The sequence below is a fragment of the Pecten maximus genome, chromosome 15 (assembly GCF_902652985.1).
Source record: "Pecten maximus chromosome 15, xPecMax1.1, whole genome shotgun sequence".
In the NCBI taxonomy this organism is placed as follows: domain Eukaryota; kingdom Metazoa; phylum Mollusca; class Bivalvia; order Pectinida; family Pectinidae; genus Pecten; species Pecten maximus.
Window position 1 is genome coordinate 27,258,663 of NC_047029.1, and position 14,776 is coordinate 27,273,438.

Sequence of the window (14,776 nt, forward strand, 5' to 3'; positions counted from 1 at the left end):
CTTAATTGTAGAGAGAGTTATTTGACCACTTTTCTTTTTCTTCGCTTTGAATTCCTCTCCGAGGTTGATATGTATCTGTTTAAAAAAAATCATGTGTTCACCGAAATCAAAAGGCTATAATAATTTTATTATCAAATGCTTGTTTTGGTTTTCAATGTAATTAATGCATATGTAATGATAGAAACTGTTTAAGACGACAATGAACCACTACCTGCCCATCCCACTGCGACTGAGGCCAAAGCCGCCATGGAAATCGTTGTAAGGTTTCTAGAAACTTCAGATAAAACTACTGAGTGGGAGTTGGCCACTGCCGAATATTTTCGGATAAAGTTCGACAGATCATAACGGATGGCATGCAGTAGTATAAAAGTGAGGGTTCTGGCGCAGTACCTCCCCTATATAATCCTTACCACCTCCCTGGCACCCCCCCTAGTGGCACCCACTATAAAATGACCATCAGGGGGGTACCGATGATGTAACGGAGGGTCACGCCGCCCCCCCTCCCCATCAGGGGGGGGGGGGGGGGTCATTGATGACGTGTTGGGGTTTTCCAATCTATTTCGACCGATTGTATCGCGGTCAGACTTCTACAACATTATATAAGATAACAAGACACCTCATAAGTACAACATTTTATTTTCCCCGTCGCGATTGAATGAATGTAGGTCGGAGAGCCATCCCACATCCATCCTTACAAAGAAAAGTAATGACTCACGTAGAATCGAAGAAGGCAAAAGGTATCAAAAAGTATGTTATAGAAAACCACACTCGTTTCGAGCATTACAAGGAATGTCTTCTCGACAGGAAAGTAATCATGTCACACATGAATCAGATTAGAAGCTATAAACATCAACTTTACAACATATCCATGACCAAACGGGGTCTATCGCCATTTGACGACAAACGGTATCTGCTAGACGATGGGATCACTAGCTACGCGTACGGAAATTGCTCTGTTATTTTGTAGAAACAATGGAAAAAAGAAAGGCGACCGACCAAGAAGATGTTGTTATTAAGAAGGGAAAATTTTCGTGTCCAAAGTGTGATAAAACTTTCGAACACAACAAGACTCTTACGAGACATATTTCGCAGCACGGAGATACTAAATGGAGATGTGATGTGTGTAACAAAGAGTTCGGGAGGAAAGATCGGCTGACAAGGCATAAAAAGATACACGGGAAACCACTTCAAATATGCTGCGGGAAAGCATTCTGGAGAACTGACAAATATCGCGAACATTTAAATCGCCATAATCAGAGAGGTGGAGGAATAGATGAAAATGTAAACGAGGATAACGTTTCGACGATTCCAGACACTACCACTGGGAGACACGAATGTACTAGTTTTTTCATATTTTCTACTAATTCTGAAATTTTCACCAATTTTACCAAAAAAGATCTAATTTAACCCAACCCAGTCCATTTTTTCAGCATCGTATCTAATTATGAATTTTCATGGCTAATTTTCGACGGTCAAAGCTAGTTCTGTGAATCATATCCAATTTAACATGACCACCGTCTAATTCTATCGAGCTATCTAGAAATCATGAACTTTACACTATTTATTTCATGACTATCTAAAAGTTTCCCCGACAGTCTAGAAATGTCCGACAGGGTCTATTTTGTTCTCCACTGACGCTAATTCTGCTCCTCGAATCTAATATTGACGGAGCAATCCAGTTTTCGTGAAAATCGCCTAATATTAAACATCATGACGAATATTGCGAGATTCGCCTCGGGCGGTTCTGTCGCGCGGCAATACCAGCACTGCCAGCCGTAGACTACTTTACCTGGACAGCAGCCATCCGTGACCATCGAGTCCCGCGGCTAGCCTCGACTTGGGAGCGCTCAGCCGTGAAGCGGTCCTACCATAATCACCTATACGGTGTCGGTACCAACTCGAATTAAGTGTTCAAGCTATAAATATGCGATACATACACGATAAGATACATACATTATGTATATCACATGATGTATATCTATATTTCTGATATCACATACGATACATTCACTTTTTTTGCAGATTGTTCCAGTTAAATTTTCATTAAATGTGCTGCATGTACATCAATATCATAAGACACCTGAAAAAATAAAAGTATTACATTCACAATACGACGATTACATATTTATTGTTATTCAATTGAGGCAAATTTTGTATCAATAAACGATTAAGTTGCGTACTTACCGTACGTTTAAATCTGTTTTTACCCCAGAATCATATATATATACTGTTGTAAATTTTAAGCATAGGCAAACGTTAGCCAAGTTCCGTTGTGGTAATTTGAAATTGAAAATAGAGACAGGCCGGTATTCTCGTCCTCCCTTAGCATTACATGAGAGGAAATGTATTTTATGTCAGTCAGGATTAGTAGAAGACGAGCGCCATTTTTTAATTGACTGTGAGTTTTATTCAGATATTAGGCGAATTTTATTTAGTGAAGCAAGCAATTATTGTCCAAACTTTTTAGAATTAAACCCATATGAACAATTTCATTATCTTATGACAAGTGATGATCTTCAGCCTATTTTAGCTTCTTCACTCTATCTGATGTATCGCAGAAGATCCTGTTTTACCTATATTTAACAGAACTTTTTACTATATTGTGTCTCATAAGTCTGGATGTGAATATAATTTTAATGCAACTTGTAAAGTTTTTATGACTTCTACTGTATTTTATATATCTGTAATATTGACACGTGACACGTTAATAAAATATTTTGTATTGTATTGTATTAATAAAAGAAAGAATATTGTATCGAAAACCTCTTGTCATCCACTTCACAAGGACACCTGGACAGTTGTTGATTACAAGGCCTGGGGCATTTCTAAATTGAACCTGCTGGTTGGCTTCCTGCCTTAGGCGAGAGCACAGGTAAATCCCCGCCCCCTTTTTGGGATGAACTATAAGCTGGTTCTGTATTTAACATGACAAGTATATTAGTCCTACAATATAAGACTTCGAAGGTACAAACGTTATCTTTTACGTTTATTGTCGGGTATCAACATTTTTGTTATTTGCCGAACCTCTAAGTACATCTTCTTTGGAACAGATGCCTGCATCAGAGACCTATATATCCACTATATACGTCCCTGGTTAAATATAGAGGAATATTGTAATTAGCAATGGGTTACACTATCCGAGCTCTAATATATACAAGCTTACTAATAAGAAAATTTGAAACTGTATGTATCACATCGATGAGATTAGAGACTTGTGATATACAAGTCTCTGATGAGATATAGAAAAACAACTAAACTATAAATCCTATATAGTGTCTCCGATATTCTATAGATGTTTCTTACTGAATATTGAACTGTTTTTTATTATCCATACATTTATAATGACGCCGAGGGTATAATATGTATGCATTTCATGTAACATGTTGAAACCGACTTCTCTGTGCATATTTTGTTGTGTATAGTGTGACCAGTATAGTCATTATGAATCAAACATGAAATAGAAGATTTGTAAAAAAAAAAAAAAAAAAGATGTGTTGAACTATCATGTCTTACGTTTGACATAAAGAAAACAACTGTGTTATATAATAAAATCTTTCAATTCAATTCAATTCATTTATTACTTTAAACCTTACGGTTTATCAGTAGTATTATCAGCAAAGCGTCGTCGTTCCAAGCCGATGTTTTTAATTCAATTTGTGAAACACCTGATAATAATAATATGTTTATAATATGTACTTATGGGCCGTATGGCCTAAAGTCAATAAAGAATTTGAAATTTGATAAAACGTTTCGTGTTATTAAAGATATTCTTTCCTTATATATGATCAGTGATAATCCTATATAGCTTTATGGATTCGTACGTGCTAACTTCGGAATAACATATATTGATATCAGAGAATTTGAAATTGTGTTTTACAGCACGTTCTAGATATCGCCTGAATTAGCTGTTTTTGTTTTCACTCTTATCAGTTTCTATGTTTGCAATATGACTACACTATTGTATACTCCACACACCACTCATTCATTCGATATTACCGCTCAGAAATGTCATAACATCTGTATCGTCATTACATTGTATATTGATGCTGTCTATCTTTCGTTAAATTGCATTTTAAAAATAGTGAAGATAAAGAATTGTATTCTGTCATTTTCAGCATGCTTATAAGTCGTAAGGATTGAATTGAATAAACATTTTAAACAAAAAAAGACCGGTCTATAATCCTTTAATTGATTCGATCGCTGTATAGAAAACCAAGGTACCGTTACAAAAACTAAATTGTACGGGTTAATGCCGGGGGCTAAGATCTCGCAGCGGTTGCTATGACTACTCTGTGTGTCAAGCGACCGCGATCTACTACCTGTTCACCTGTCGACACGGGTGACCAACTCAGACTTTTTATCTATGTGATGAGAAAAACGTCCGGATTACTGCTGGAATTTTACTTAACTAACATTTCGTTTCCGATATGGAGCTCCGGATTCGGAATCAGAACTTCCGGACTTGTGAGTACAAATATAACGTTACGGAAATTCGTTCCCCGACATTTCCGTCGGGATTGTGAGTTTTACGGACTATCGGCGTCCAGATTTAGCGGGTCAGCTGTATTGGTATATATAACAGAAATACAAACACAAAGTGGAGTACGGGTTAGATATATACATATTATGTACAATTTGGATCTCATGGGATTCGAAAATAACCTACACATATTTATACATATGATCCCCCCCCCCCCCCCCCCTACACAGAACAATAGAATATTTTCACTAAATACATATACACATACAAAAATGTACATGCACAATTATATTGATATTATCAAAAACACGTTCATCTTTATAATACCGTCAGATATGTCATATGTCTCCGATACCGTGAATCAAACGTTTGTATTCAAACTTGTGATGTACAGTGGACCCTCGATAATCCGAACACCTTCGTTCCCAGTCCAAACCGTCCGGATTACGAGTTTTCCGGACTGCCGAATTTCGTCTACCAGGTCAAAAAAATTGTCGTGTAAGAGTTATCTCCCTTGATTACATACAATCCGGGACGTTTCATAAACACGTCTAATTGTCAGACTTTTTAACAATAAATATACTTATGTTTCTGATATGATTTTTGATTTCTTTTGTAGAAAGTAAAAAATAAACTTTGTTTTTAAAAGAACATGTAAAGTGAAAGTTGTTTTATTTATAGCGGGCATATGTGTCCTACAAACACCACACATGTGTCACGTCCCGGAGGTTCACAAACAAGTAGAAATTACAAACGTTAAATACCTTAAATAAAAGACCCGGATTTTACAACTTACCATCAGTCCATGTTTTTTTATGATTTTTACGTACCAGAAACCCCAAGCTATGTATCTAAAAGTACGCTACACCAGCGAGAACTACCGAAGAAGTCCGATAATTATTAAACCCGTATTAACTTAACAATGTGACGCTTAATTAAGTATCATACGACTATTGACTAATTTGTGTGTAATCAACCCAGTTCTTGTGATCACTGCTTAATACGTAAATGTGTATGTAATTAATAACGTGCATCTTTCAATGAGTCGTCGTTTCACGTAACGGTGTTACAAAGCCGATATCCGTGTTTACCCAATACAAGTGTTCATGATGTTAATTACCGATCATAAATTTATTACATGTATTTGAGATTGATTAATTATGGTATCACGTACTGTATGTTTGTGCGTAAATTCTTGCTAATTACGAAATAGCAATATGTGTTCCTATAAAAGTTGCCGTCTGTAAAATAACTATAATAGATATTGTACGTCAAGTTCATAAAAGCAAGACCAGGCTATACTATAAAATCCTTTAATACTGTAAAGTTTAAAAAGGTCGTAGAGAAAAAGTAATGTACCGTTATAAAAACAAAAGTTACACTTTGTAACACAGGTAAACACCCGGGGCTATGACCTGGCAGCGGTCGCTATGACTACGCACAGTGTCAAGCAATAGTCTGTGTACAGCTGTCGACACGTGTGACTTGCTCCGACATTTTTTCTCCTCGTGGTGAAAAAATCGTCCGGATTATTGCGGGAAATTTACTAATGAAAAGTACGTTCCGTTCCCAAAATGGGCTTCCAGAATAGGAATCCGAATTTCCTGACTGGTGAGTACAAATAACGTTACGGAAATCCGTTCCCGTGCATTTCCGTCCGGACTGCGAGTTTTCCGGACTATCGGCGTCCGGATTATCGCGGGTCCACTGTACACTGAATGGTCAACAAATGATAAACGTTCTGCCTGATGAGAGTCGCCGAGCGATGTGTGCGACATCATAGGGATTCCATTAGTTCTGTTTCTAAATAATAAGACAATTTAGGCAAACTTGCTATAGAAATGCAAGATATTTAAATATGTTTTCTTACATATTCCTTGTTGGAATCATGTATAAAGTAAAAATGTAATTTACCTAAATATACAAGCAAATATAGGTGTTTTTTTTTAAAAACATATTTTTATTGCTTCAAATGTAGGCATGAGGATTGGGCAGAAGTTATACAACTTATTAAAGCCCCCTCCTCCAAACATTTTTACAACAATGTGACACAAACAATGGACATTTACATTAATTTTACGATTGACAAATTAGAAAGGAAGACTAAAGAGAGAAAGTGAAAGGAATACAGATAATTATACAAAAATGAATTTATGTCTAACAAAAATATTTGATTTACACACAATAACATAATATCTGCCTAGAACAAACTAACTACGTTTGCACGCTCCTTCATCTTATCATTGTCCTTTCATGCTCATTCCTTAATCGTTCTCCTTTTGATAATCAAGCTCCTGCTAGGTAATATAATATAGGTTTACAACAGGGACATAAACCCTCAGTAATTGCATGTATGACATATAGATATTAGACCTCTCATTTTATGAATACTTGGGTTAATACAGTAATACTGTGGGATGCATTTTGAACGAATAATTTTCATTTCAATATGTTAAAGTGTACCCTGAATGAAAAATTACATTTTAATATGTTATTGGTATTGATTAATAAACAAGAATGCAGAAAACCGCATCAAAATCGGCCGACCCATTTCCGAGTAATTGTGATTTTTCTCGAAAACACACCTGAAGCCCAAAGCCGAATACCTCGTTTTGGTGACCTCTGACCTGTGACGTCACAGGTTGAACACGATCGGAGCCGCCATATAGGAAATATATAGAAACAAACGTGAACACGTGCCTGTAATTAATGCGAATAAGACAAAAAAAAAAGGAAAGTGCTGAATAAACTCTCTGAGTTATATTTGTGAATTAGTTAATAACAAGTGCTACCGAAACCAGGGACATATAACTTTCTTTTTAAACGGTGCCATATATAACATGTAGCATCTCACTAATTTTCTCTCATAACGAGCCATACACAACATGTAACATCTTACTAATTTTCTATTATAACGGGCCAAATACAGCGTGTATCATCTTACCTATTTTCTATTATAACAGGTCGTATATAACATTTATATTAAAATATTTTATTCATATTTTTTTTATTTTAACGGGTCGTTGTAACATGTATGACATTTGAATAACCGGCCGTTTATAATGACTTACATCATATAGCCTTTATTATGGGGGCATGACAGGTTTGTTACATACACATGTACCAGTATTGATTTCGGTTATAATACTTCTAGTAACACAAGTTTAAAATGCAATTCATTCAAGATGTGAAATAAATGCTGATCATTTTGGGGTTTTTTTATTAGCCAAAACAGAAATTATACCGTTATTTGTGATTTTTGGGTAATTGTCCGCAATTGATAAAACGTGTCCATGAAAGCTCAGTAACTCCCAGACAAGATTCATAGAGTAAATTTCAACATCATGGGTACATATATGAATGAGGTAATTTAGGTTAATTATTCTATAGACAAACGTTTGAGATATGATTTTTTATTCGTTTGTATAGAAAACGAAACTCACTGAATTCCAAAAATAATGTGTTTGATTTCAACAAAATGTATTCCCTATAGTATAAACGCAATTCTTAATAAAATTCAAGCTCAATTTATGTACAAACAACCTGTAAAACCATGTTTTCGGAACTCCTTTGAAGTGCACAGAAACCAAACGCGTGAACTCACGGCGTGTGCTGATTAGAACACCAGAAATCACGGACACCTGTGGTGCAGTGCCAGGTGTGATGAGCTTGTGGACCGTAATTTCACACCTGGTAATTGTTTAGCAGTATACTAACCAATTCAAACTTGAGAATTCGTAATTCTCCGAACATGTTTATACATCTTTTAAAAGTCCTTTTTTAAGTGAAGATATGACTTGCGACACGAATTGAAAGCAAAACCACCAGGGTCTCGATCACTTCATAATAATGACACAATTACAAAAATAAAAGCAAAAAAATACATAAAATTTGGAGGGAAAAAAAATCATACACGAAAATCATTACGAGTTTATAAATTTTAGTATTAATTATGATTAGTCACGATGAAATAAATTGTTTGTGTTTTATCATTAAAAACGGAGCTAAAATAATGGTTTTAATAAGTACCTATGCTTTATACCTGTACAGAAAGTATCAATTATATTATAATTGTTGCGAATCACTTTTATATAATTTCACTGACAACGATCGTATATAAATTATGTCTTTCTCAAGCATTTAATCGTCCTTGATCCCTGAGACCATGACATGTAAAATAAGGGATAAAATCTGTATATGTAGAAGTTTGTTGTAGACTTTAACACTGGTATTCATACGGGAGAGAGATTTAGTATATGGTAGATCATGATGATTATAATATATTACTTTCTAAATTAAGTGTCCTTCATGACTAAAGCGGGTTTTGCATAGAATATAACGCTTGAATTTACTGTACGTGTGTTCGTCTTTTCTCACAAACCAGAGTATCCAGAACTGTTGTATTGTTGGTATGTTTATTTGAATATTAATTTGCGAATGAAATGGCACATTATTTTAGTTTAATTTGTTGATGCTGTGTTGCTTTCTTTGGTAACGAGTAAGAAATGGTAAACACATAACTAATATACATTTATTGGTGATTGACCGATTATTACACCAGTCTGTGTAAACCAAGCGGTCATTTTCAGAGTCAATTTCACTATGTTATTATTTTTTTTTTTAACTCAAACTTATATTGTTGGATTCCGACTTCTCGTCGGCAATATTCGCCAAATTCAACAACCTCAAATCTCATGTCCAGATCGTATTCGAACATATTTGTACTGATACTGTTCACACTGTCCTCTATGCTACTGGCCACCATACCAGTCACTCTGTTCAACCTGTGACGTCATAGACTGAAGAGTTCCAAATCAGCGTGACTGACCGATACGCTGATTAGCAGTCGATCGACAGGTGCAAATCGCGTACTTCGATGTGCGATATCTCGGCACTCGGCCAACCGATTTTGATGCGGTTTTCGACATTCTTCTTTGGTGGTTACAAAGAATAACACATTTGATTATCGTTTTTCGTTCAGGGTACACTTTAACATAAATAGATGATGGAACTCGTCTCCAATACTTTCATTGCAAAAATCTCCTTTATATATATATTATACCACCTTCCTGTCATTATACGAATTTTTAAATTAGACGTATGAAATTTAGTTAAATGTAGTGTATTTATTTCCGATAATATTGTTAATTGTGGAAGAACGAATCGTCTGTATCATTTGAGTCGGTACCGACATCGTAAGTATAGGTGATTATGGTAGGACCGCTTCACGGCTGAGCGCTCCCAAGTCGAGGCTAGCCGCGGGACTCGATGGTCACGGATGGCTGCTGTCCAGGTAAAGTAGTCTACGGCTGGCAGTGCTGGTATTGCCGCGCGACAGAACCGCCCGAGGCGAATCTCGCAATATTCGTCATGATGTTTAATATTAGGCGATTTTCACGAAAACTGGATTGCTCCGTCAATACTAGATTCGAGGAGCAGAATTAGCGTCAGTGGAGAACAAAATAGACCCTGTCGGACATTTCTAGACTGTCGGGGAAACTTTTAGATAGTCATGAAATAAATAGTGTAAAGTTCATGATTTCTAGATAGCTCGATAGAATTAGACGGTGGTCATGTTAAATTGGATATGATTCACAGAACTAGCTTTGACCGTCGAAAATTAGCCATGAAAATTCATAATTAGATACGTTGCTGAAAAAATGGACTGGGTTGGGTTAAATTAGATCTTTTATGGTAAAATTGGTGAAAATTTCAGAATTAGTAGAAAATATGAAAAAACTAGTACATTCGTGTCTCCCAGTATACTCTACAACCAGTTAACAATGACGAACACACAGATACTGAAGATTGCACTGAGGAAGCTATCGGTGGTACCTTCAAAGTAATAACCATCTCTGCTGAAGGTCAAGGCAAATTAGACACTACGACCTTCATACAGCAACAATACAGCAACATAAAGAAGAGACTCGAGAAAGCTATTATTCGCGGAGGTGTGAAATGGTATTTATCTATACAAGTCCAACTTTCAAAACCGAAAGGAGAGACAGTGGAGCGAGTGAAACCCCATTTCCGTGGAAAGTGTCAAATAACTTTAAAGACATCAGACATAGATGAAGGTATGAAGGAATCTATCCGGAAAATGCAAAACTCCTTCATTGAATACCAGCGACAGGGAAGTAACTGGCACTAGACAAAGTGATTCAAATTCAGATACACTTTGCCAGATATAGACCTCTCAAAGGATCCAGTTATATACCCCTACCTATCAAGCTCAGGTCAAAGCATGCTATCATCAACGTTCAAAACGAAGACAAAAAGTGTTTCATGTGGTCTGTATTAGCAGCATTACATCCTGCCAAGAAAGATTCTCAGCGGGTAACTAAATACATCGAACACCAAGATGAACTAGATTTTACGGGCATTACTTTTCCTGTCAAAGTAGCCGACGTCAGTACGTTCGAGACAGGAAACAAGATCAGCATCAACGTTTTGGGATACGAAAAGGGTTCGTTATTCCCAATCCACGTGACAAAGCGAAGATTTGATCGGCACGTAGATTTACTACTGATATCGGATGGACGTAAGTCTCACTACTGCTGGATTAGGAAAGTAGACCGACTTCTGAGTGATCAACACACGCATAAAAACCGCTATTTCCACTGCATGTATTGTCTTCAAGGGTTCACCAAGCAACGAATTCTCAACGATCATATTTCTTATTGTCGCGAGCACGGAACACAAAAGGTGAAATTACCCACAGAGGAAGATAAGTGGTTGTTTTATAAGGATGTGAGAAAACAATTAAAGGTCCCTTACATCATCTATGCAGACTTCGAGTCATTTCAAGTGCCCATACACGGATGCGAGGTTGACCCAAATAAATCACACACGGAAAAGACTACACACCACGTTCCTTCGAGTTTTGCCTATAAAATCGTTGGTCTCACACAGGAGACATCCAAAACCCCTGTAATCTATAGAGGACCTGATGTGGCGGAGCATTTCGTAGAATGTATGTTGAGGGAACAAGAAGAAATCGAACAAAAATTCAAAAATGTAGAACAGATGGTAATGACAGGGAAAGATTGGCAGTCATTCAATAATGCAGTTTACTGTCATATTTGTGGAAAGGAGCTAGGGGATGACAGGGTGCGGGATCATTGTCATGTGACTGGCAAATTCAGGGGCGCAGCCCACAATGAGTGCAACATAAACTACAAGTTTACGGGACGCATACCGGTCGTCTTTCACAATCTGAGAGGTTATGATTCCCATCTCATCATGCAGGCCATTGGAAAGGTGTCTGATAAAGAGATCAAATGTATACCAAATAACATGGAGAAGTACATATCATTTTCCATGGGTTGTATGGACTTCATCGACAGCTATCAATTTATGGGAACGTCACTTGAAAAACTAGTAGGAAATCTATCTGTGGAGGGTAAGGACAAGTTCTCACACATGATGCAACATTTTGGTGACGAGAAAATCAAACTCCTCCTTCAAAAGCAAGTGTACCCCTACGACTACTTCGATGGCCCCCACAGGTTTCGGGAGACTAGTCTCCCTCCAAAGGAAGCTTTTCGCAGCAGTCTGACGAAGGATGATGTGTCGGATGAAAAGTACCACCACGCTTGCAAAGTCTGGAAGGCTTTCGGCATACAAAATCTCGGCGAATATTCTGACATATACGTCTTGACAGATGTTCTAGGTCTCGCCGATGTATTCGAAAACTTTCGAGATCTATGTATGGAATCCTATGGCCTCGATGCAGCTCATTTTTACACCGCTCCCGGTCTCGCATGGCAAGCAGCTCTAAAAATGACAAATGTCAGACTCGAACTGCTTACCGACATCGACCAGCACTTGTTCATAGAGGAAGGCTTGAGGGGAGGGATATCCATGATTAGTCACCGATTTGCTGAGGCTAACAATCCCTACGTTCCAGGATATGACCCAATGAAACCAACAGAATACATCACTTACTTAGATGCAAACAATTTGTATGGCTGGGCCATGTCTCAATACTTGCCAACTCATGGCTTCGCCTGGCTTAACGACAACGAAAAGGATATGCTCGATATCACGACAGTTCCCAATGATGCGACAGGAGGATACATATTGGAAGTGGATCTGGAGTACCCTCCAGAACTGCACGACATCCATAATGAATACCCCTTGGCTCCAGAACGAATGAACGTGATGAAAGACGAGTTGTCTAACTACAGCAAGACCTTATGGCGGGATCTTGCGGATTGTGGAAATCCACATGACTGTTTAGACCATTACAATTCCGCACAAAAACTAGTACCCAACCTCAAAAACAAGGAAAAGTATGTAGTACACTACAGAAATTTGAAACAATACCTCTCACTTGGAATGAAGCTCACAAAAGTTCATAGAGTGTTGACCTTCGAGCAGACACCATGGTTGAAGACTTATATAGATTACAACACAGAGAAAAGAAAACAATCTCGTAACAATTTCGAGAAAGATTTCTATAAATTGATGAACAACAGCGTGTTTGGCAAGACCATGGAGAACTTAAGAAAAAGAATGGATGTCAAACTAGTCAATAGTGAGAAGAAGGCTGTAAAATTAACATGCAAACCAACATTCCACGAGTTCAGAATTTTCTCTGACGATTTAGTCGGTGTCCACATGCTTAAGTCGAAGTTGTATCTGAATCGACCAATTTACGTCGGGTTCAGCATTTTAGACATCTCCAAAACTCTGATGTATGATGTTCATTACAATTACATCAAGCAGAAATTTGGACCGAAAGCAACTCTACTTTTTACAGACACCGACTCTCTAGCCTACCTCATCCGAACTGAGGACATCTACAAAGACATGCTAGAAGACAGGCATTTATTTGACACCTCGGACTATAACAAAACTCATCCCCTCTATAGCTTGAAAAACAAAAAAACACTGGGAAAAATGAAGGACGAAACTCATGGAAATGCGATTCACGCTTTTGTTGGACTCAAGGCTAAAATGTATTCCTACACATACAACACCATGACAGAAAAAGATGGTACAGAAGTAATGACTCACGTAGAATCGAAGAAGGCAAAAGGTATCAAAAAGTATGTTATAGAAAACCACACTCGTTTCGAGCATTACAAGGAATGTCTTCTCGACAGGAAAGTAATCATGTCACACATGAATCAGATTAGAAGCTATAAACATCAACTTTACAACATATCCATGACCAAACGGGGTCTATCGCCATTTGACGACAAACGGTATCTGCTAGACGATGGGATCACTAGCTACGCGTACGGACACTGGAGAATATCAGGAGAGTGAACTATCCTAGAAAGGTCTCATTTCAGGACCCTGCTTAGTGGAAAAGGGTGTACAATCGACACAGATCACTCGAGTACCACTATGCTGGTGGTAGATGACTCTCAGTAGTGTAAATAAATAATATTGTCCATTTTAGAGTAGGCTCTATGTACAGTCAGACACAAGATGGGTCCCTGACTTGTGTACTGTCTTATTGACAGGGACTATAAAATATTGAATGTTACCAATGGTCGATTTATTTTTACCCATAATGCATTGCTACATAGAGTATAAAAAGACCTGAAATCTAAAACTTTGTCATTTCATACCTGAACACCGACGAGAACACATCGACATGAAGCACCAGTGCCGTATTTGTTTTAGTGAATATATCTGGCCACATGATTTAAAACGTCACATCAGACATAAGCATTCGGAGAATTTTATTCCTCAGCAGCCGCCGCCGCCGCCGCCGCCGCCACAACAACAGGAGATTCCCAATAGAGAGAGCTTGCTTCAGCCAACACGCAATGGATTTAACCAGCAGCAGCAGCAGCAGCCGCAGCAGCCGCAGCAGCAGGACGATCTATCCAATAAAGATGGTTTTGTACAGCTAGCACATCATAAATTTACCCAGCAGCAGCAGCAGCAGCAGCAGCAGCAACAACAACAGCAGCAGCAGCAACAACAACAACAACAGCAGCAGCAAGAGTTGGTATTTAAACATCCATTCACTGCAACTGTTTCCGGACCAACCTCGTGCGGAAAGACTTATTTTGTCAAAACACTGCTTCAAAATTGTATAGTAAAGGTATCACCACCACCACAGCGTATTATATGGCTGTATAAAAGGTGGCAACCACTTTATGACGTCATCAAAGCAACAGTCTACCCTTCAGTAGAGTTCATCCAAGGGATTCCTTTGGATTTAGATCAAGATTCTTTCATAAATCCCAGTGTTAAAAACTTGGTGATATTGGACGATCTCATGTCGTCAGCGAGCAAGGACCCTCGTATTAACGAATTATTTACGGAAGGGAG

At 37.8% G+C, this 14,776-nt stretch overlaps 1 protein-coding gene across 1 annotated transcript; it reads left to right on the forward strand.

The window, feature by feature from the left end:
- Positions 1 to 10,765: 10,765 nt before the first annotated feature.
- Positions 10,766 to 13,756, forward strand: LOC117343351. Its single transcript, XM_033905692.1, has one exon. The coding sequence runs from the start codon at positions 10,766 to 10,768 to the stop codon at positions 13,754 to 13,756; it is 2,991 nt and encodes a 996-aa protein (XP_033761583.1).
- The last annotated feature ends 1,020 nt before the right edge of the window (positions 13,757 to 14,776 follow it).